At 28.2% G+C, this 25,735-nt stretch overlaps 1 protein-coding gene and 1 long non-coding RNA gene across 5 annotated transcripts in view; one reads left to right on the top strand and one right to left on the bottom strand.

Annotated features, from left to right (window-relative positions):
- Window positions 1-1,956: 1,956 nt before the first annotated feature.
- Window positions 1,957-2,771, bottom strand: LOC136077673 (uncharacterized). Its single transcript, XR_010637174.1, has 2 exons — window positions 2,156-2,771; window positions 1,957-2,075 (listed from the first exon to the last, which is right to left on the bottom strand). It is a non-coding gene; the product is annotated as an uncharacterized LOC136077673 (long non-coding RNA).
- A 186-nt stretch (window positions 2,772-2,957) lies between these two features.
- The window catches only part of LOC100211131 (PAS domain-containing serine/threonine-protein kinase), a 36,768-nt gene continuing 13,990 nt past the window's right edge, over window positions 2,958-25,735 (top strand). Inside the window, exons 1-7 of one of the 4 annotated variants that reach the window (XM_065792577.1) lie at window positions 2,958-3,117; window positions 10,836-11,042; window positions 11,116-11,247; window positions 17,531-17,635; window positions 17,709-17,846; window positions 19,093-19,289; window positions 19,942-20,093. In XM_065792577.1, coding sequence (XP_065648649.1) covers window positions 3,058-3,117; window positions 10,836-11,042; window positions 11,116-11,247; window positions 17,531-17,635; window positions 17,709-17,846; window positions 19,093-19,289; window positions 19,942-20,093 — 991 coding nt within the window. In that variant the 5' untranslated portion in view covers window positions 2,958-3,057. Of the gene's footprint in view, window positions 3,118-10,835; window positions 11,043-11,115; window positions 11,248-17,530; window positions 17,636-17,708; window positions 17,847-19,092; window positions 19,290-19,941; window positions 20,094-25,735 lie in introns of those variants that run through there. The other 3 variants (XM_065792576.1, XM_065792579.1, XM_065792578.1) reach the window with 3 other exon arrangements.

The following is a 25,735-nucleotide window of genomic DNA, read 5'->3' on the forward strand; positions in this document are numbered from 1 at the left end:
TTAATTGGGTTTTCTACCACGTATGTGAAAAACGGATGAGTATTTTTCAAGTTATTCAACTTTTTTCAAATAGTAGTAAAATGAAGTACCCAAAAAGTTAAAAAAATTACTTATAATAAAAATTGAACTTTCATTGTCGTAGAAACCCCAGACAACACAACAAGGAACATTTCCTGAAAATCTCAAGTTAAAATCTTTATTAGAAGTTGAGAAAATGTGATTTATGTGTTGCAATTTATTTAAAAAATAAAAAGCTAGAAAAACGCTTATAAAGATTGCCTAATAAAAAAGTCTAAAATTGTTATTATTCTAAAAGTCACTAGCAAAATATGATGCTTCTTCTACATTTTTTTTTTGTCAACGAGCCTTTTTTTCATAACTTTTACTAACTTTAGTTGGTATAAGGTATCAGCAGAAGAAATTTTTTTGTTGATACCTGCTGTTAACGTCTTTTTTGTCTTATATTCATTATCAAAAAAAATTTCTTAACACTTGAAAAACTTGCAATCGGTAATGAGGCTGTAGTATTTTTATTTTATTTTTTTGATGTGTAATAACAGCTTTTGAATTTATATTTACGTTTTCTAATTGTGCAATTTGTTATTTTTTATTTAAAAGATGCAAAAAAAACTTCTAATGAAAATAGTTTTAAAGCAAGCAAGCAAATATAACCAAAAGATGTGGTATTACTAGTAAACTTTAAGCTGTGAAACTTATGTTAAATTTTTTTTGAGCACAGGTAAAATATTAGGCTAACAGGATATTTCTAGAGTTAAGTTTTCTCAAAAAACTTGAATATAAAGCTAAAAAACTAATAAACAAATTCGTTGTTACGGTGGTTGCTAGGGAAGTTTAAAAAACTATTGTGCACAAAACTATGACTAATTAAAAAACTAAATTAGTTTACAACAAACCGTTTCTACACAACTAATCTCTGTTAAGTTCATCATTAAAATTGACTAAAAAAAAACTTTCGAAATTTTTTTTGATTTTTATGGAGATCTACTACCTTAGCATTAAGTCTTTTATTTATTAGTTTATCAAAAATATTTAGCTAACTTTATTTTTATATTTTTTATATCAGTGCCTTGTTCAAAGGAGGTAAGAGGAATAATTTCCCCTCCCCTCCCTAAAAATGTTACACGTTACAAAATATTTATTAACAAGCTATTTTATTAAGACTTCATGTCACGAAAGTTAAAATGTTAACAGCCGTTTTCTTTAGGAAATCTATTAACCTGGGTGAATAAAAAAAAGCAATTGCTTTGAGTAAAAGTAAAAGCTAAAAAGCAAACGCTCATAGCAAAAGCAATTGCTCAAAAACACGTGAATAAAGTTTTGCTTTTACTTATAAGCAATTGCTTCCGCTTTGGAGTAAACCCTTTATGTCGCTACTAGAAATTGTTCGTTATATTTTTTTGTTTAAAAATGGCTGCTTTTAGTGTAAATCAGACTAATAATAATAACTAAAATGAAAATAATGATAACAAATGCGAAGATAAAATATATACGCCGGTGCAAATATGTGAATGTATAAAACGAATAGAAAATATTTACAGACCATCGATGCACGATAAAGGTTTAAGTGGAAAACAATAGAAACCAAAGAAGCAATAGAAACTTTTAAAATAATGTTAACTTTCTATAAGAACTTATGTTTTAAAAATTTAAAACATTTCTTTGACTAAATCTAAAAAATTCAATGCAGTTTATTCAAATTTAGAGAGCTTTGAAAACTATTCCTTATATATCCTTTAGAAACTTATATTTTATATTTTAAATTGTATATTTCTTTAAGAAAGCATTATAAGACGTTTTGAGTTTTAATTATAACCGAAAACTGTGCTGATATTAATTGGCAATCAGGTAGACATTACCCAGCAAAAACTTCCTTAACTATACAAAAAAAACTATAAAAAGGTCTTGGGTTTCGGAGTGAGAAAGCAATAAAATCTATTTCAAATATCCTTATTAACCTTGAAATGATCCAATTTTCTGATCTTATCCATAAAATGCTAACTCTCTGATGCGTTATGCGTATAAAAAATTAACTCGTTAGATTTTTGTTGATAGGCCTAAATAAAATTATATATATAAATAAACCAATAGATTAAAAAGATAAATAATCCAAAAAATAAATATAGTTAAACTGTACCCGGAAGAAAGAAGTTTAGTGACAGATACCACTCGACGTAATACATTTTTCTAATACTCTTTTTCACTCTGAAATTGTTTAACAAAGTTGCAAGCAATCCTAGTATCATTTTTATGTTCAGCACATTGCTCATGCTCACTGATTGCCCTATGAGATTTCAAAATACATCTTTGTTCGCTAAAGAATTCTTCGTTTTCTTAAAAAAGGTTCGTAGTAAACACTCCAGATTATACCAGCCAATCGCCCTCTTAAGAATGTAAACTGAGCAGTTTACAAACGCAACTAAACTGATCAATAGACGACACAGTCAATTTAACATCCCAATAAAAGTACAAAGTATGATTTGAAAATATAGATTTTGTTTTTTCACTACTGTGAGGCAACGTTTATTAAACTTTTTTAAACACTACCTTTCTACTAACTTATAGCAATGTGATAAGTTAAAACAATATCATTTAAAAAAGAGCAATCGATTTTGGAACAGGAGCAGTTTTATAAAGATATCATTTTTTAAAAACTGCTTATCAAACAACATTCTTTTAATTTGATTTATTCCTTTTTTTTGCATGCTTTTTTATATTACTAGTGTATTGTGTAAATTCATTGCATGCTTTTTTATATTACTAGTGTATTGTGTAGACAAGCCAAAGTTGCTTTGATTCTAATAGTAAATGATTCAAAAATATAAACGCTTAATCTTGTTATAAAGTATTAATTGAAATAATTTATAATGTATAACAATGGATGGCGTTCATATCCATTTAATCCACTAATTGATTCATTTTGCTTAAGTGACAAAAATGCAATCAAAAAAATGTTGTTATCCGAGTAAGAAAAAATTTGTATATGTTAAACCTAGTTTGGAAGAAATATGTTTAATCGCAGTAATTAAAAGCTAACAGATGTTTTTTAACTGGAAACTATTGTTTAATTGTTTAATTCAATTGTATAATACCTATCAGGTACGCTATGTTGTATTCATTTTCTTGTAAATTATTTTATAGCTAAAAGTATAGAACAAATAAACTTTAATATTTTTCTTTTCTATGTCTTTTTTTTTAACTTTATTTACTTATTTGTAACTAATTAATCTGCCCAATTAATGTAGGGTTATTTACCGGATACCATTTGCATAATTAAAACCATTTCACTATACTATAACCATTTCCATTATAACTCCAGTTTTATTGTCTTTAAATTGCGTATTCAAATATCCAGTGCAATGTCTGTCCGATTATGTTTGCTATCTTTCTAACTCGATTACTTCTGACTTTTACTCTTATTTTCTTCCACTGATCTCAAAATATAACTGGATAGCGGATTCTATTATTTTTTCCGAAAAAAGTTGAAGCCAAAATTGGCCTCCCAAGATGGCGGCGATTTTAATTCCTAGCGGTGAAACCGATAAACATTCTAATTTAATTTATCAAAATACAAAAGAAAATAATTAAATAAGACTAATACATTTGTAAAAAAAAAAAAAGAAAAATGAATTTTATAATTATTAGAGAAAAAAATGAAATAACCTTTTTGAATAATTGAATTTATTATTAAATGGCATTAGTAAAATTTACAATTTTAGTTACCCAATGCTGTATGCTAGAAGGTTAATAACATAACAGCATGATAAGCAGCAAACATGTCTAGCTACAATTTTATATTCTCTATTTTTTTTTAGCAAGATACCAATTTGTGCGAATGCTGCATGAATAATAACTGAGTGCTGTGAGTACACAAAAACTCACGGTTTCCTTCAAGAATTATATTATAGTTAAATGCTATTGTTGCATAAATTACTCGATTAAAATATTCTAAAGTGTCATTTATGCTGTTAAAAAAAGACCAGGTCTTAATTAAAGTTATTTATAACAATTTTTAAAACAAATAAAAAGTAAATAACTATTTCTTATAATTTAAAGGATAATCACTCTAAACAATTGAAGATACAAATGTATGTAAAAATACATTTGTTTGAAAAAAATGCATTTATTAAATCTTTAATATAGAAATATTCAAAATACCTCTTTGAAACTCTCCTTAACTTAAGTTATATATACTCTTTACCTGCTGTTAAGCATTATGATTATATGTTATTGTTTGCTGACTTTTATATTAAAGATTTTTATATTAAACTGTAAGTTGCAGTTTAATAATTTTATAAATATGCAGTTTTATTTGCATAAAAGATTGATAATATGACATATTAAATTCAAGAAACCTATTTGGCAAAGAATACAAGCAGGATTGTGTGCATGTAACAAAGCTCGTTGGTTTCCATTTCTCAACATGGCATATAACTATATCATTAGTTTTAAAAAAATTAACTGGTACGCAAATGATCTTGTCTAGTCTAAAAACTGGTTTCGTTAGATATTTGGTAGCAATTAAATCTGTTGAAATATTTTTCTCGACAGAGTAGAAAAAGATTCACCATAAGTTTATTTAACATATAAGCTCAGTCAAAACCATCTAACAAGCTCTTTATTGGAGCTGTGATATCTGCAAGAATGTTTAACAACAATATCAATTGCCAAAAATTCACAGCCACCTATAAACAACTTTTGATGGGAAGTAACGTTCAATATTCTAATGGAAACTGCAGCAACAGAGATAAAACTCATATATTAAAAATTTAAGACAATTCCTCTGCTCACTCCAGTACTAAAATATCTAACTGAAATTGAATTAATAAAAAAAAGAGATTTTTTGGAGAGAATACCAACTTATAGCGACCACGATTATGCAGATATTCCAAATTGCAGCATTCTATTTGAATACAAAAAAGCTTTGACCTCATATATTGCTGGATACGTAGCTAAAATGACATTAAAAAAAAATTAACTGCATACACTAGTACTTCCTTTTCATTTTAAACAAAATAGCTTTGTAAAGTTCTAAGAGGAGGCTAAATTAAACCAACCATAAGCGTTATTATCATATGCAAAGAAACTGAAAGGTGTTTCCAAAGATTGCTTGCTTCAATAGATGGCCACCTTCCGTCTATTGAAGCAAGCAATGAAATAGGAATTTAAAATGCAATTTCAAATGCTGTTTTAAGATCAGTGGATTTCTCTATAATATTCACTGAACTAGCTCCTTTTATGTTTGACTCAGCTATAAGTGATAACTATTTAAATTCCTTGGTTCACCTTGTTTCAAAAAACTAAGCAAAAATACGCATTTATAACCTTGGATAAAAAAAACTGCTAAATTAACTGGAAAAAAGCTTAAGAAGCAATTGACAAAACTTGTTTTATTTAAAAATCAATATCTTTTTATTAATGACTAATAAAAACAAAAAAAAAATTTATATATATATATATATATATATATTGTATATATATATATATATATATATATATATATATATATATATATATGTATACAATATATATATATATATATATATATATATATATATATATATATATATATATATATATATATATATATATATATATATAATATATATATATATACATATATATATATACACATATGTATACAATATATATATATATATATATATATATATATATATATATATATATATATATATATATATATATATATATAGTGATTATATTACAACCTAAGTACACTTGAACTTAGGTTGGTACAACCTAAGTACAAGTGTATAAGGAAATATTGGAAAAAAGCACTGAGTTCAAGAGATGCAGCAGCTGAAATTTGAAATGTGGAAGGCGAGGGAATGGTCAAGAAAACCGCAGCGGCCAAATGGTTCAAGCGCTTTAACAACGGCGAAACCAGCCTTGCAGATCTACCCAGGTCAGGCCGTCCATCGACAGTAAACAATGAGGCGCTGCGCGAGCTGGTGGAGCAGCAACCACAAACTAGCACCCGCAGATTGTCGGCAGAGCTCGGCCCTTCCAAGTCCACCATCGATCGCCACCTCCATCAAATCGGACTCGTCAATAGGCGCTGCCGAGAAGTTCCTCACGAATTGACGCTTGCGCAGCAAAAACGACGCGTCGACACCTGCACCCATCTGCTCGAAAACTCCAAGGACCTTCGTTTCTGGCGTCGAGTTGTTACTGGAGATGAAAAGTGGGTCTTCTTCCGTAACGCCAATAAGGCGAACGTTTGGATCCAGCCCGGCCAACCCGCTCTACAAGTCGCCAAACAGGATTGGTTCGTTCACAAGGTCATGTTGTGTGTTTGGTGGAATTTCGAGGGGATAATTCACTTTGAGCTTGTTCCAAATGGTCTTGCAGTGAACGCCGCACTAAACACTGAACAACTGGATCGTGTTTACGCCGCTCTCTCGGCTCGTTATCCTGCCTTGGTCAATCGAAAGCGCGCGCTCCTGCTACACGACAACGCTCCAGCACACACCGCCGTTCGCACCAAGGAAAAAATTTCGGAGTTGCCTGGAATTGAAGTTCTTCCTCATCCTGCATACAGTCCAGACCTTGCGCCATCCGACTACCACCTGTTCCGTTCGATGGCTCACTTTCTTCGCGGTAGGACCTTCGATTCTTTGGAGGAGGTCGAAAATGGGTGTAGAGAGTTTTTCGCCTCCAAACCGGCGGAATGGTATCGTCGCGGAATTGAGCAATTGGCGCAAAGATGGACGAAAGCTGTAGAAAGCAATGGAATTTACTTTGAAGAATAATTGTTAATAAATATTAAGTTACAATGAAATAAAGTTTCGTCGCAAAGTGCCCGCGAACTTATGGGACACCCTAGTATATATATATATATATATATATATATATATATATATATATATATATATATATATATATATATATATATATATATATATATATATATATATATATATATATATGTATACAATATATATATATATATATATATATATATATGTATACAATATATATATATCTATATCTATAGTGATTATAGTACAACCTAAGTACTTAGGTTGGTTGTACAACCAAATGAAAAATAAGGTACAAATAATTATATATAAAAATATTCTGGAAGGAACCCCTGAGTTGTGTGTACTCACAGAGCTCAGCTATTAGTTCATGCAGCATTTGTAAATTTGTGATATATATTTAAAAAACTAATTTATATTAGTTTATTTTAAAAAGATATCCAGCTGCCTACCATGCAGTTGTGTTATTAACCTTTTAGCACACAGCATTGGGTAGTTAAGAACTAAAAGGTACATAAATTATATTAAAAAAAAAAATTAAACAATTAATTTATGGTAAAACTAAAATCAAAAGAAAATAAATTAATAAAATATAAATAAAAAATGATTAAATTATTTCAGTTTTTTACATTAAAAATATTTTAAATGAGAAAATTACCTAGTAGTTAACTACTAGGTTCAAGGTATATTACTAGTTTCTTGTGTGTTCTTTACTGAAGGTAAATAAACTAACTTGTAATTAATTCAACTTTTGATTTTCTATTTAAAAAAAGAAAGATATTACACAAACTTATTAAGAGTATATTTTGTTAAACAAAATATTATATATATTAGAAATTTACGTAAATATGAAATATTGCGTTTCTTTCAAAAATAATTGCTATGTAAAACCGAAAATTATATTTGTATTTGAGGCTCGTACACTTTCTTTCATGTAAAAAAAAAATAAATGTTTGCAATAAAAATTTCTCTATTTGTAAACAACCAAATACGCCGCCATTTTGGGAGGCCAAAACTTTGCTTCAAAAAATTTGCCGTATACGCTATCCAGTTATATTTTGAGTCAGTGATTTTCTTTATTCTTTCTAATCAGTGATTTTCTTTATTCTTTCTAAACTTACTTATTCCTGTCCCGTCGAAGTGGGTTATGATGCTCTTTAGAGAGCTGAACTTGTTTTTGCAGACCTAAGTATGTGACTTCTATAAGGCAGTTAGCTGAAGGAGGATGAACCACAACACCAATATGTTTTTGTTTTTGATTAACATCAACATAACACGAGCCTTAAGGCTCGTTAATTACTTAACGCATGTTTACAATGAATATATTGCGTCCTTTTGCAATTTTGTAACCAAACAAAATAACTTAAAAGCATTGTAATAAGGATTCTGGATTTAATAAGGGTATTTCTTCGGATGTGTAAAGGGTTTAAAATAAGAGGTTGGCTTTTCCCACACTTCTACATCATATGAGCTATGGTTTATCATGATCCAAATATTTTGGACACATTTTGTTATGTCTCAATTTTAGATTGAAAAAACTGTAAAGTAAGTTGATTCAAATCTTTTTTTTTACATTCTCCATACTGTTTTTATCATTTAAAATATACTTGTTATACTTAGGTACATTCTTAGAAATTCTTAAAGGTACAAAGTGAAGTCTTATAGGTACAAAGTGAAGTCTTAAAGTTAAGAACTACTCTGATTCAATTTTTGATAATGACTATTGCCAGACTCATAATCGGATTTACCTGATTTTAGATCATATCAAAAACCATAAAAGTTTACAAAAGAAGTACGGCACACAACGAAAACCTTTTGGAACTAATTCCGCAATGAATTTCTATTCATGGAGTAATATAGATTTGTCTAAGATTGATTTTAAAGTCTAGGAATTTAGCTTAAGCAACATTAAAAATGAAGTAGAAAAGAGTAGCAATGAAAAGTTATCTAAAAACTCTGAAACAGTTAAATATGAATCATAAGAAATTGTGAGAAGAGTTAATGAGAGGAAGATCAGAGTTGTGAATACCTTCATAATAACAATGGTGAAATAAAAGGATTGCCTAAATTGCTGTGTTATTCTGACCAAGCTCTTGCTAGCATTTTGAACAAAAGGAAATATATTAATATAGAAACTCTTACTACAAAAAGTCTCTATTTTTCACGTGACCCTGGCCAGCGCCTGAAAATTGAAATCTAGTTTAAGTTTAAAATATAAAATATTGATAAAAGAAAGCAAAGCTGTTTATCATTTTTTGTGGTACAAAGAATACCCTCATTTAAAGTACAGGATACTCAAAGATAAAGCATCCTACTGTATATGCTTTCTTTTTTTAAATTGGCCCAGCAGAGAATTATTTATTTATAAACTTTTAAATTACTTTTTTATTGATAAGGTAAAATATTCTTTCAAAAAATATAATTATCTACTTCTTTTAACACGAAGCCGGTAATAATAATAAAGAATATAAATAATGGTTTTAAAAATTTCCCGATAGAAGCCACTCTTTTTCAAATAAAAAATAAAATTATTTTGTCGGTAAAATTTTAGAATTAATCCTTAAACTTTATAGCACATTAGTACCTAGCACACAAAGACTGAGAGGGTCTAATATTAGACGCCCTCAGTCTTTGTGTGTTAGATACAGCCCTAAAAGAGTCTATTACACATTACTATCTCAAACAACTTTTAAATACAAGATAAGATAAACATTGGTTTGTACAATAAAATATCTGAATTTAACTTCTTTAAAGCTTTTTTGAGTATCTTTTTTGAGTATATTTTTAAATACATTTAGATAACTTTTAAAAGTTACTTTATTTTAATAAATTTAACTTATATATAATTTTTGTTTATTAGTTGAGGATTTTAGAAAGAAATTAGACTTTAAATTAGAAGTGACTCAGTGTTAGTAATAACTTTTTCGAAAAACTAATTAAAAAACAAATCATATTGTTGAATAGTTAATTTCATTTTATTCAATTGCAGATTCTGGATTCCCAATCAACGTAATTTTAAAACATAGTTTTAAAAGTTTTTTCAATCGTTTTAAAAAGTTTTCATTAATCTGTCGCCTGAAAATGCAGACTTAAAGACTTAATTTCTAAGAATAGTGTATTAATAGTTAACATTGTATAAAAATGATCAGACAAGTTGGTCTGAATTATACCTGTGAATCAATAGAAATCAAACGGTAATTAAAAAAAATTAATTTGGATTAAGAATTATATCAATCATGTCTGGTATTTGATGGATTTGTAATGTTATTTCTTTGAGCTAATTTAAAGTTCTCAAGTGGTCTGGGTAATATGAGCACTTTTGCTAATTTTTTAAAACCTCTGTGTTTTTAAGAAAAATTTTGGGTGCCCATCTATCTAAGTGATTCATGAGTAGGGACCCTAAAAATTGTTTATTCGCAAAAATTTTGGATCCAGCAAAATTATTTTTGAAAATATTCCAGTTTTCGCCTAAGGTGTTCATATTACTCTATTCTACCCTACAACTATCAGTTAGCAAAATCTGTTATGTTAAAGCTGTTAATATGTCGACATGTTAAAATTGTTAATAAGTTGAAATGCTAAAACCAAACCTTATTGAAGGTTTGGTTCTTTCAAATGTTTTTATTTTAAAACAGTTTTAAATTATTAAAAAAATTAAAAGTTTTTTTTACTCATAATTTGGTATAAAGTTATTTTAATGCGCCATAAAACAAGATTTATACACACACTAACACGCGCGCGCTCACACACATACACACGCATATATATATATATATATATATATATATATATATATATATATATATATATATATATATATATATATATATATATATATATATATATATATATATACAAACACACAAAATAAAAAACACATTAAACGATTGTTTAATTGTTAATAAACCACGAAAATGACATTATATTATAGAATTAAAACAAGTTTTACTATTTTATATTACAAAAAAAGTTCAAATATTATTTTTATTATAATAATATAGATATTTATAATAATAAAGTTTATATCATTTGTAGATTAATACCATAAGAACCAAAGCTTCTCTAGTCTGCAAAAATGATCAAAACTCTTCCATTTCAAGATATCAATTTATTAGTCTTCAGAAAAAAGAAGCTTTGTTCTTTACCTCTAATGCAGCTGGTGGAAGTGGAAGTGAATATAGTGGTGGTGGAAGTAATCCACTTGATTATAATTGGCCCGCTGAATGGGACCAGGAGTTTGTAGTACACATTATTAACATTTATTTAACTTATTACTATGCAAAGTTATTTTTTAATTTAATCTTATTGCGCTTAGAAAAATTCTTTTAACGTTTCAGCTGCTATGACAAATGGAGAGTTTAATGAAATTTATAGCATTGTTAAGTATCTCGATGGTGGTACATACGGGCGCATTTACATCGCAGTTAAAAAATCTGATGCATCTAATGTAAGTCATATGTATTTACAAAAAAATATATAATTTTTTTCTTTTTTGAGATACGCTCAAATATTAAGATGGTATATCCCTAAAAAATTGTTTTCGTAAGGAAATCTTGTAACCAAAGTTGAAATTGACTATAGCTATTTTTCATTGTTAAACTGCAGTACCTCTAAGTCTACAGTATTTTACAAATTTTTTTAGGAGGTTATATAAATTATACAAAAATATCATTGCTGAAATTTGGTGACTAAAAACTGATAACTAGAAAAAAAAACTGCGACGTGAGATTTAAAAAAAAATTAGCAAAAAACAGCTTTAAAAATTAAACAAGATAAAACACTACCAATAAAATAATGAAAATACAGATGTTCTGAATAATAGAAAACAGAAACAAATTGATAATAAAATTTTGACAACTTGAAAACAGGTGTTTTCCAGTTTAAAAAAATTATATATTTGAGGAGCATTTTAGGACCATTAGCATTTATTTCAGCATAATAAATTTCAATCGTTTCTATTTTTAGGGACCCGAAAAATACAGTACTTTAGTAAAACTTGGTTTTCTAAAGAAATATAATAAATTTAAAAAAATGATTTTTATTACCTGACAAATTTTGAAAAAATGTAGATTACAGGTGGTAATTGTGATGATTGGAGCCTGGGAACAAAAAGTCCTAAAAATTTGGCCACAACTACCCCAAAAGTACTATTTTTTAATAAATTTATATTCATCAATAAGTTTTAAATTTGCAGTAATCTCTTAGCGTTTAAAAGGCATCTCAAACATCAAAAAATGCTGGATCCGCCACTGTATATATATATATATATATATATATATATATATATATATATATATATATATATATATATACAAACCCCCATTTAAAAATGAATAAAAAGCATGCTTATTTCAATTATTTCAAATATTTCCAGGGTGTTTATGTTTAAGAGTCATCTAAATAAATTAGTTTGTTTTTAATTTTTACTTTTTAACAATTTTTTTTTATCAAAATTATTTAGAAACAAAAACTTTTTAAAAAATTGTACCAAATGGTTTTATTTCATAATTGTATTATAAAATAACATTAAAAAACAAGTTTTCATAATTATTAATGTTAAATTTGTGATATTGCGATGTGTGATTGCCATGAGTTACTGCGATGTTAAGTTTGTAATATTACAATATAAATTAACAATATAGTTGTTTATTTATTTATGCCTGAAATATGAATGTTCAAAGCTTAAGTGACCGAACTTAGGCGGTTTTGATGTATAGATATGCAAGGGTTGTTTAAAATGTTTCTGATTTAACAAAAAAAAAAATTTTTTATTTTTCAACAGCCTCCTAATAACACTACACATTTTCCCCAGTGGAGGAAGTGTGATGTGCTCCCATCTCTGTAACCCGTTCAAAAAGTACTCGAAGTTTTTCTCTGCTAAATAACTGTCCACAAAGATGATTTCATTTGATAAAAGTATCTATCCTCCAAGCGCAATTTTTAGATGAGAGAACAATAAGAAGTCGCTTTGAGCTAAATCTGGTGAGTTATGCGAATAGTCAAGCACTTAAAACTGCAACTCGTTGATTTTCGTTATGGCAACCGCTGAGGAGTGACCTGGTGCGAGACTATCCCAAAAAGCAGTCGCCGCCATTTTCCCCGCCAAAATAACTTTAAACTTGGGTTTAATGCGCCTAAACTTTGCCAACATAGCGTTGGATATGTTTATTCAAACACATTTTTGGTCTAAGGTGAGCAAACGCGGCAACCAACGCAAAGACAGCTTTTCATGTTTAAATGTTGATTTAATATATGACTAACACGTTCTTTTGACGTATTTATAACCTTTGCTATCTCTTTTACTTTAATTGAGTGGTCGTTTAGTGCCATTTAGTGAACTTTGGGAATGTTTTCGTCGGTAGTTGCTGTTTTTGGACGTTCTGAAAGTTCATTGTCTCCCAAATTTGTACGCCCACGCTTTAATTAGGCTGGCTAAAATTTCACTGTAGATGATGGTGTCGATACCCATACACAGAATGTCCGTTTTCACAAAAATACTCAAAAATCTGCGTCAAAAATGACAAACACTATGGTGAGTAACTGTCAACAGATGAACAACGAAATTCACCAGCTTTAAAAACGTGAAGATGACAGCACAGCGAGTGCTGTCATCTTCACGTTGAGGTCGCTTTTCAGACCACTTCACGTTGTGGTCACTTTTCAGACCACTTCACGTTGTGGTCACTTTTCAGACCACCCTTGTATAATTAAGTTTATTATAAATTCGTGAAAATAATAATGATTATAAACTTTTGTCAAAACTTTCTGCTTGTAGCATGGAAGTGAAATTTCTGATTTATAAATTTTGGTTTTGAATTTTTTATTTCTTTTTTTCACTTTAGATTTTCACTTTAGACATTTTTTTATCGTAAATTATATAACATCATTGTATAAATATATAATCAAATTAATTTTTCAATTATAAATTCATAATACAATTGAAATCATGTTTTTCAAAAATAACCTGTGGTAAAACCTAAGGAAGGAGACCAAAGCAGATTTAGCATTTTTTGGTAAATTCAAAAAAATGTTTTTAAGTAGATTCCCCAATTAGCGCAATATTACTATTATTATTATTATTATTATTATTATTATTATTATTATTATTATTATTATTATTATTATTATTAATATTACAACTTTGTAATTACTTTTTTTTAATTTATTCTAGAAGTTTTTTTTTTTTTTCAAGAATATGCAATTTTGTTTGCCTTTTAAACGATGATTCCATATACACGGTGTGTCCCAAAAATAACCGAACTTTTTGGATATAAAATAAAACACACATTATATCGTCATTGAAAGTTATTATTTATTCAAAATAGGTTCCATCAGACTCAATACAACGTTTGGCACGATCAACCAGCGCATGCATAGATTTTTTTATGTCATTTATAGGAACGTTCTTCAGCATCTCGGTTACAGCTGCTTGAATGGCTGGAATATCATCATAAAATGCTCCTTTCATCTTGGTTTTCAGTTTTGGAAATAGAAAATAGTCACATGGTGATAGATCAGGCGAATATGGAGGGTGGTTGATGAGAGAAATCCGTTTTTTCATCAAAAATTCGTTCACATTTTTGGTTTTGTGAGGCGGTGCATTGTGGTGCAATAAAAAATGGTGCAAATTATCAATAGATGGCGCTGCATGTTATATGATTTAAATATGAAGTTCGGTTATTTTTGAGACACACCGTGTATGCATCTTTTTAAATTTGAATATGAAACTACGAATTTACTCGATAGTTTTAGAAAAAAAGACCAATATGACAATTTTGTAATTATTTTTTAAGAGTCAAAGTTTGGCAATAAAGTATATTAAAGCAGCTTTTTAATATTTACACAACCATATATTTGATGTTTATTTTTAATTAATCTTAAAGTTGCTTGGTAATTTAAAAAATAAAATGTTTAAAATATTTTTAATTCTTCTGGCGGCGGTTGATAAAAATATCGACTCTAGTTTGGCCGCTGCAGCTAGTCAGGACGCAGTAACCACTGATAGCGGTCTCCAAAATATCTTAACTTATCTTATATGCGATAGTGCTGTAGTGGTAAAGCGCTCGCTTCATAAGCGAGAGGTTCCGAGTTCGATCCCCACCACGTCCCTGATAGTACCGCGCTCAACTTGTTTCTCCACGCAATGGCCTTGTTCGTCAAGGTTCGTGTTTCGGAGTTATAGAGTTGAGAGAGAGAGAGTTAGAACCACTATTAAGTATCCTCCCCATCTGTAGTGGCCTTCTCGGCCTTGAGGAAGTGAATAACAAAATAAAAAAAAATAAAAAAACAACAACAAAACATATATTTGATTGGCGGGCACCGTGTACATCTGCCTCACTATTGACGAGGCCCCTAAAATACTTTTTCTTTTAAAATTTTGTTAGGGGTAACTAATAATTCGGAGACGTAAGCAAAAATATTCTGCTCTGAAAAAATCTTTCAAAGGCAGCCGTCAATTATGTGGTATTCAAATTTAAAATGTTAATTACAGTAAATTAAAGTGCGCCCTTTTTTGCGATTTTAACGCTCTCTTTTAATTCATTTATTCATCAAGCTTAGTCAATTTTATTATAAAAAACAAAATGATTATCATAGATATCAAAAATATTTAGCTTGATAATTTAATAAAAAGTTAAAAGCAAATTATTAGTTGTCAAATTTCTATAGCTTTTGAAATTTATAGTGTAACAAATATATCAGAAATTTATAGTGTAACAAATATATCAGAAATAAATGAAGATGCTTTTTATTGAAAAGATAATTTTTTTTTCAATATTTTTGAATATAGGATAATTTATTTTTTGTATAAAAATTAAAATTAGGTAAAACTATTTTGTTCTAAAAAAAATGTCCACAATAGGAAAACATTTAAGATATTATGATTAAAATGGTGATGTAGTTTAACGAAAAGAAAAAGTTCTGTAAAAAGAAACTATCGGCAATAATCACTTATAAATGAAACTTTGTTTTTCTATAATGCAGCCACGAGCAATTTAAAATTTAACCTGTATCAATAGTTTAAAGGTTTTTTAATTATATAATTAATAAGTAACTAACCGCGCTCTGTGAAATATAAATACAAGGTCAAAATACAAATGCGGTAGTATTAGAGCGCTCGCCTCATACGCGAGAAGTTCTGAGTTCGATCCCCACCATGTCCCTGGTAGTACCGCGCTCAACTTGTCTCTCCGCGCAGTGGCCTTGTTAGTCGAGATTTGTATTTCGGAGGTTAGAGTTGAGAGGTTGGAACCACAAAGTAGCCTCCTCGACTGTAGTGGCCTACTCTGCCTAGGGGAGGTGAATAATTTTAAAAAAAAATTACACATACAATACAAATACGAGGTAAAAAAAATTACTAAAGCGGTCGTGACGCGCAGTGGTTAGAGCGCTTGCTTTAGAAGCAGGAGAACGAGGTTCGAAACAAACTCTGGACATATATTCGCGTCACGGTAAGGAAGGAGGCGTGAACTTCCTAGTTAAATGCACTTCCGCGGTGCTCTATGACAATACCGTTAGGTCTTCTTGGGGCACCTAAATAACAAAATTAAAAAAAAAAAAAATACAAACTATGAAAAGAGATTAAAAAAATATAATTTAGAAATATTTTCTTCAAGTGTGTTTATAAAATTTGTTTGCTGTTCTTTTACATTCCAACATTGAACCGCCTGTACAAAAATATGAAGAGTAGCTTCAGGAATTCAGGAGTAGCTCATTCTCTTACAAGTCTTTAAGTTTTACTTTTTTTTTAACCAGCATTAAGGTTTTCATATTCAGTTTATGAATATCACATAATTCTTTTATATCATCTAAAAAAGAAGATTTAACTGAACAGTAGTTAAGTTGGGAATTAATGATTTCAAAGGTTACTTTAGTGTTTAAAAGTTAAATAAATAATTTTTTTTTATTTTGATGTATATAATTTGACATCTCCTTAATTTTAAATAGAGAGTGTATATAGTTTTTACTATACTTGGAGACATAAAAAATTGATTTGACTGCGTTCTTTCCAAGTGTGTTGAGTCTTTTCATAGTTGATTCTTTATTTTCACAGAGCTCTAGACCGTGGGTTAGCGTCGGAACTGCTAATGATTTACATAATTGGATAATAGATCTTATATGTGTCGCATCTGACCAAAACCAGTCGGATGTCGCGTTATGTTATATTGAGAAAACCATCAAAACATCTCAAAAATTTTTATCATTATTTATTTTTTTGCATAATTGTTTACATAATTAACTTTTCTTTGCTATTCAAACGTAACTTTTAATAAAAAATAATTTTTTGATGGTTAATTTGGTGATTTTTGTGAGGCTAATGTCTTAAAATCTCTGTGAAATCAACCTTTAAACGCGTTTTTTTCCGTTTTAAAATTTTAATATAGATGTTACATTTTTGCTCATAACTTTGGCTAGGGTCAAGCTAGAGCAATAATTTTTGCATCATTTTAAAGCAGAATATTATACCTTTTCAAATATGTATCACACTCAAAACTTAAAATTTTATACATATGACTGGTTTTGGTCAGATGGGTCACATATGTGCAAACAGGACTCAAGATCCGGTTAATGTTCATAATCCATGTCAAGTAAATGAAATTAATTCTAATCCTGAATTTTTTCAAGAAAGTGAAATTATTTCTAATCCTTGGTATGTGGCCTGTATATGGCAATTAGTCGGAGAATGATAAACCACAATTCCAAAATTTTAATTCTTTAATATTTAAATTTAGCAAGAGTTTGTTGTCAAGTTTCTCAAAAAATTAGCAATAAATCATGATAGCGCATTAAAAGAAGGGTTGATTCTGTTGACATTAGATCATCCAAATATCGTAAAGGTACATTTTTTTTATCATTTTACACTGACAAGTTTTATTATTACTAAATTGCTTAACTTTTAAATATCTATAGTGTCTGGACTTATTTGATAACGATGAGTATGTCCAAATGGTCATGAAGCATAGTGGCTCACGAACAATGGGATTTCACATATACCTCAACAACTTGCCGTTTTTTTCAGAAAATGTAGCAAGATTTTTTATGAAACAGGTACTCTATTAAAGGGTTTTATTGGAAATTCGGAAAATTCCTACAATTCCGAAAGCTTATTGGGGCAATTCCACGCTCAAGTGAGTTATTTCGATAAAAATAAAAAATAAATTCAAACAAAAGTCAAGTTATCATTAGGCTGCCATATGTTTAAAATTTTTAAATTTTGATTAATAATGTTATTTGTGTTATTTTTTTTGTTTTTAATTCCAAATTAGAGTCTTGCGTCATACTTTCTATATAAATGGTAGCAAAACTACACTTTGATAAAAGCGTTTAATTGTCCCCGTAAATAAAGATAATTAATTTGATTTAAGATACATAACTAAATAGCTGAAACAACCTTTTGAATAATTTTACGCAGAATAATAACTACTTATTTTATTTTAAGAAGCCAATTTGTGTAAGTTAAATATTTGGCTTGAAATATTCAACTGAAAACAACAGGTTTAATGCAAAGTTTTTTTGCGTCCCGTAAGTTACTCAGCATATAATCAATTATAATTCCTAAACTTATAATAATTAAACGAATTTGCAAAATACAGGAAAACAAATAAATGATTTTGGGATGATTCATACATATACAAACATCCAATCTGTTAAAATAAAAAATATCTATCTAAAAATGTGACATTACAAAGATCAAAATGTCCCGTAAGTAACGGTGGAATTGCCCATAGAAAGGTTTAAAAACAAAAAAACAAGCAAAGGACTTGATTAATTAGGAACCATTTTAGTATTCATTTTGTAAACATCGTAATTTTTTACTGTGGCTTTACTTTTATTTAGCATGGTTTTACAGAGAATATAGAGCCCATGATAAGAAGGAAACAACTTAATTTTAAAAAAGAGTTTTGATTACTACTAAGTAATTTATTTTATAAATTAAAAACTTAGTTTTAGGCTTTAGACAATAAGGATATTGAAACATGAATATAAAAATTTGCTTTATCACTTTCCCATAAAGTATAAAATATTTAAAATATATCAATTTAAAGTTACGTTTCCAAAATTACATCCCAGTAAATGTATTTGGGATAAACCTCTAATATATTCACTTTTATTTAGTATGTATCCCCTAATCTAGTATATTCCCTTTCTTTTAATATATTCCTTTGTATCAATATAAACACTTCTTTTAAATATATATTCCCTTTTCTTTATTATACTTCTTTCTCTTTAATATGTTCCCGTCTTTTTAATATACTCCTTTCTTGACTCTTGTAACTCAAAAACTTTTTTGAAGATTAGTCTAGCTGTCAAATATCTCCACGATATTAATCGAGCACATTTAGATATAAAAGATACAAACGTTGTTATAAATGATCAACTAGAGTTGCAACTTATAGATTTTGGTTTTTCCGAAGATTTGAATTCTCTTAAAGAGCCAATAAATGGAATGGTTGGAACAGTTCATTTTATAGCACCGGAAGTTTATTTACGGTAAATTTATTTTTTTGGATATTGAGTTTTTCTTATATTTCTTGCTAGGGTTTAACTTTTTTTTACTTTCTTTTTATAATTGTAGTGGCATATAAATATATATTTTGTTTAAAATTTTGTATCTCTTTTATAGCAATGATTATAAGGTCGCTGGAGGGATGCATATAAGGGCGGGTCACTCAACTGTAAATTATAATTTGTTTTTATTGCTATTATTTGTTGAAGATTTTGTGTTTGAATACTGACAACAAATACTCTGACACTAAACAACTAACAACTTTGACAAAATGTTGGCATTTAACAATCTTTAGACACAAAACAGATTTTATTTGAATGTCTTAACTGATGTTAAGACATTCAAATAAAATCTGTTTTGTGTCAACTTTTTCATTGGAGCCGGGATAGTTCAGTTGGTTAGAGCGCTACTAAAATTAGGAATTTTTAATAGCGTAGCAACAGGGTTGCAGGTTCAAATCCGGACTCCGACTACTCAGCGTATAAGTAGTACCTTGATACAAAGGGAAATCGTATCGATTTGCTCTGCTATTACGATGTTTCATTCTCGACTAGTAAATAAATAATCGAGTCGAGTAAATGAAAATTATCGTCATCATAGCCTAAACAAAGTAGTTAACTAAAATTTTACTTTTAGCAAATTTTACGGTAAATCTGTTGATATTTGGGCACTAGGAGTAACGCTTTATCTAATGTATTACGGTCGATTTCCATTTGACTATGACTACAACGCTGAAAAAACGATCATTCCACTGACTGGGTTTAAACCGATCCGAGAGTCATCGGAAGGTAAGGAGTTTATTAAAGTTTTACTTTTGTCAACATACACTCGTACTAATTTAAAAATTGTATAAACATAATGTTAAGATTTCTTTATTTTAAAATAGAATATAACATGAATATAATATAAATAGAATATATATATATATATATCTAAAAAAAAAAAAAAATTAAAAAAGAATATATGTATTATATATATATATATATATATATATATATATATATATATATATATATATATATATATATATATATATATATATATATATATATATATATATATTCTAGATACAATATATTCTTTTTTTTTGAGAGAGAGAGGGAAGCAAATTAGGCAGGTTGTTTAAAAATAATATTAAGCTTTGATAAAATTCTAAGGTGTAAATTTTAAATCGAACTATTTGTTAATAATATATTTCATCATTTATTAGTAACAAAATATTACACTGATATTCAAAGAAAAATTTACTAAAAAAGGTATTTTGATTTGTGGGTTGATTATACTTTCACATTGATAACATAATATCAAATTGATAATTGCAGAAAAAGTAAAATAAATTTCTAAACTGTAAAACACCAAAATTAAATCTCCAAAAATAATTTAAAGAAATTATGAAATATAGGTTAATATAGGTTATTAGTAAATAAAATAAAGCGAAAATTCTTCTATAAAAACACTACTATAAAAACTTTAAATTGGTTTGTAGTTGAAGTTTCTTTTGATTTCGTTGCAGGAAAGTAAGTCGCCAAGTACAGCCTGCCAATACCTAAAAATAAAAAATAACTACTGTCCCATCAATTTATCATACATGTTCTATTTTCATTCAATTTGTAAATTCTATTTCATAAATCTACACACACTTTAATTTGCATAGCTTGTTGAACAGCCGAGCTTTAGATATGTTATGGATTAAATAGCTAACTTTAACTTAACCTTAAACCGGTAGAAGTACTAAATCTCCACCTTAATTTATTCAAAAAAAAAATAAAAAGCATAACATTAAGATAGGTGTCATCTTATTGATATTTTTATAACAGGTAATATTTATTAAAACTAATAGAAACAAATTATTTTCATATTTTGAATATCTTATCTTTTTTATGAAGGTATCTTGAAATGATATAAATAAAATCCAAGTCTAAAAAAATATGTTAATTAACTTGAGCAAATATAATTTCTGAAATTGAGATATAATCAAAATGCAAAAGGATTTTCAGAAATAAAATGAAACCAAAAAATTTGTTGCTTGTACATTCTTTTTGATGTTTGCCAGCACAAATTTTTTAATAAAAAGCCATAAAACTGAGCAGTCTTGCAAGTCATTACATCTGTGATACTTATTTTGAAATTCACAATACTTGAAGTAATCTTTTTGTGACATACAAATCCGGAGTCCTTTTAGGGCTCCACATCCCTGCTTGGATCATAGCTTTACTTAGATAACCTTAACACAAACATTAAGGTTTTTAATAATCTGATACCTTGTATCAGATTACTATAACTTTATACAAAGTATATCTGATACCTTGTATCAGATGTTTATCAACTTTGAAAAACAAACTACACATTGTTTTTGTTTTTGAACATGCAACATATAAATGGATATTAATGAATATAAATGAAAGAAACACAGTTTTTTAAGATGTAGACCAACATTTGTATGAAAAATTAATAATATAAAACATTTAAATCTGTAAAAATAGAAAATTTGTGAACACTTCAGTTCATAACTTATATCATGTAACATATTCGAATAGTCGTTTGAATACACTAATTATAATTCCTAAAATACTGTTTTGTAGCTGTTTATACATTTTATTCAGAGTAGTACCCAGTCTTTACATTCCTAAAGGTCTTTCAATAATAAAACTGTTGTAATCAATAATAAACTTGTTTATCAACTTAATCATAACTTAATAATATGTAACCAAGTAAAAGATTTATCCTTCATAAAAATATTTAATGAAGTTACAATAAAAGTATACAAAAATGCAGTATAAAATCCAGACAATTTTAAAATTTAATGAACATAACTTTGAAATTGATGAATACGAAATACAACAGAAAACAAAACAAAAACATAAAAGTAAAAATAATAATTAATATAAACAATTATGAAGATCTAATAATAAAAAGATAAAACTTTGAACTTCAAACACTTTCAAGCACTTTTTTTTCTCACAAAGCCTGCTTACCGCAGCCAAATAAAATAAAAAGTAATATTTATTATGTTTAAATATCATAATAACACAATAATGTAAAATAAACATAAACTTACTTCATAAAATGATCTGATTGCATTTCTCGGTTAAACACGGACAACACTGATGTGTCGCCAGTTACTCATTGCAAGTTAAGATATTTGTAAACACTTTTTCATACTGTTGCTATCATAAAATCTTTTTTAAAACTGTTTAGAAAATGGGGGCTAAATGCAGTGTCCACCCCCAGTGTTTTAGTTGGGAGGAGGGGGCTATCGCCCCTCCCTCCACCCCAATATATTTATTAACTTTCTAAATCTCTAGCTAAAAAGAAAGATATTAATGCAAGTATCAATTTCAAATGTAAAACTGTGTGTATAGAAGAGGTAACATAGTGGTTTATCGAGCATCTTTTTGTAGACTTATTTATTATGATATAAATAATATGAAGAATGTGTAAAAATACATATATTCTTCTATGAACAAAAAATATAACTCCTATTTCAATGTATTATCACATTCAAACATTCAGCTTTTGACCAATTGAGCCATTATCCTTGGATACTTAACTGCATATTTTAGTGTACACTGAACCAAACGTAAAAATATTCCAGTCTACTCGACATTTAGTTTTAATAGTCGCGCAAACAATCTGCGCTGAAAGATTTTTGGCAAAAAAATAACGCCATTAAAGTCGTATAAAACTTAGATATAAAATGATATAAATATAATAAGATCCTAGGAAAAAAGTTTAGATAGAATTTCTATAAACTTTTGAAACATATGGTCAGTAGAAATTTTATAGAATACTATAGAATTTCTATATAATCTCTGTTTGTTTTTATAGAAATTCCTATAGAACTTTTTTTTCTACTTTTTTTTCTTTAGAAAAAAAGTTTTATAGCAATTTCCTTAGAAATTAATAGACATTCTATAGAATTTCTATAGGCCATATGTTTCAAAAGTTTACAGAAATTTTATAGAACTTTTTTTCCTGGGATGATACAACAACAGCATAATATAAACGTGCAAAGTTCTGATAAATATATCTCTATATTATTACAAATCAAATATTAAACTATATCTTGTAAATTTGTGGAACTTGTGTTTCAATAAGTATTAATTCATCAAACTATTTCAAATATTATACTTTTTTTAAAAGAGTAAAAAATTTCCGATTGAAATTACATATACGTAGTCAAAGGGAGCTTTATACTAGATGTGTAGCCCACATAAACAAGTCAGTTCACTTTGTAATTGATCTAAATATAATTGAGAAATATTTTTATAAAAAATTTTATTATTATTGTTTATATTTTTTGAACACCCAATGTAATAATATTTAAAAGATAAAAATATACGAAAACTCATTCCAGTGATTTACACTTAATAGTTTTTTTTTATTTATGTTACATTGATTGTATTTTGGTTTTGTTTTAGATTTCTGTTTTAAATGAAAGTAGTTTAAAAAAATTCCTTATAATTTTTTAATTTATTATTTAGATTTTTTAATTTTTCATAATTCAAATTTATCAGTGGTTCGTTGTTAGACAGTATTTTATTGTATAAATAAAAAAACCTCGATATGAAAAAGAGAACCTTGAGAGTTTTTCATTGTTTCAAATGGCAATTTCTTGTTACTTTTATATTATATTTGTTCAAGTTTTTCTCAAACAAATTAGCCGTAAAATGCTCTGTTATTAGATCTAGTTTGTATTTGGATATAACCAGTTTATTTTGATAAATATTTTTTTAAAGATTTAGTGCTTTAATTTGTTCCAAATAAGGGCTGATCATTTATAAATTTGTCTTAGTTGTACACAAGTCTTGAGGCATATTTTTGACGTAAATATACTCGATCTAGCTTTGATTTGTGAGTACTGCCTTATGTATAAAAGAAAAGTAGATAAGTTTTAGATTGTTTTGTGACAACAGTGGCCTTGCTTTAGCGAGTAAATCTATATTCTTAGATATTTGTGTATAACTAATGTTAGTTTTTTCCAGGGGTGGGATTTGTCACTCGCCAAGGAGAGGGCTAAAAGTTCTAAAAAAAAAAATGGTCCGCATATTTTCATTTAAAAGTAACTTTCGTTTTAAATTTTTTGTACTTTAGTGTAACAATCGAGTTCACATACGTATAATTGCGTATAATAGTCAACTTCATTTGTCAGAATAATAGTCCAATTTTGTATAATAGTCAAATTACAAAAGAATATTTCGGAAAAAAAGTTCCAAGGGGAGGGGGGGGTGTAACTACCCCCGCCCCCCACCATCCAAAACCCGCCACTGGTTTTCCTATATTTAGCTTTTTTAGTCTGTTTGAGGGGTTTTGAAGGTCGTTAATATAGATTAGAAATAAAAAAGAGGAACACATCCGGAACCTTAGGGCACATTGTATCTAGTTTTTATTAAAATTAAGTTGTTATTTGCATTTACAATAACACACTGTTGCCTGTTATTAACGTAGTGAACCATTTTAAGGCTTAACTTTGTATACTTTACTTTTGCATTTTTAATAGTAAAATTTCATGATCGACAGTATCAAATACTTTTGACAAGTCAATAGAGATGAATAAATTTTTTTTTTTGTTAAATGATTTGGTAACGGGTGATGCGAAAGTTATTGGACAAATCCTAATTTCATTATTTGAGCATAATAATTAGTTTTTGTGGTTTTATGCGTAGGCATAAACGTTCTATAAAATATAAACTTTATTATTTGAAACACAATTATTTAAAATGAGGTTAAATGCAGCTGAACGAGAATCTTTTCGAAAGCGACTAAAAATGTTTTTTGTAAATAAACCTAATATAAAAAAAAAATCGTAAATCACTTTGAAAAGGAAGGATTTGCTCGAAGTACAATATATGATAACCTAAAAAGACTTTAAACTGTTCAATCGTTTTCTAATACAAAGCACCCTGGTCGTCCGACATCCTGGACTAGAGAAAAGAAAGCCGAATTAACGAGACTTGTCAACAATCGAAAAGGGATCAGTCAGAGAAAAATAGGTATTAAATTCGGTGTAAATCAATCAACAATTGGTCGTCAGTTAAAAAAAATGAATATTAAATATAGAAAATGTGAAAAGACTCCAAAATACACTATAGAACAACAAATAAAGGCAAAGAAAATAAGCAGGAAACTAGTTAACCAACTCTAAAACACAAAATCGCTTCTAGTCATCGATGACGAAAAATACTTTTGTTTTGCAGGGGACAACATGCCTGGAAATTCTGGATACTACACAAACAACAAAAAGACATGCCCAGAAAGTGTTCGTTTTATAGGAAAAGAGAAATTTCCAAAAAAATTATTAATGTGGATAGCCATATCTGACTGTGGTATGTCCGAGCCATTGTTTCGCACTTCCAAGGCTGTAGCGATCAATTCAACAATCTATATTAATGAATGTTTAGAAAAACGACTTCTTCCATTTATTCACAAG

This window comes from Hydra vulgaris, chromosome 03 (genome assembly GCF_038396675.1).
Source record: "Hydra vulgaris chromosome 03, alternate assembly HydraT2T_AEP".
In the NCBI taxonomy this organism is placed as follows: domain Eukaryota; kingdom Metazoa; phylum Cnidaria; class Hydrozoa; order Anthoathecata; family Hydridae; genus Hydra; species Hydra vulgaris.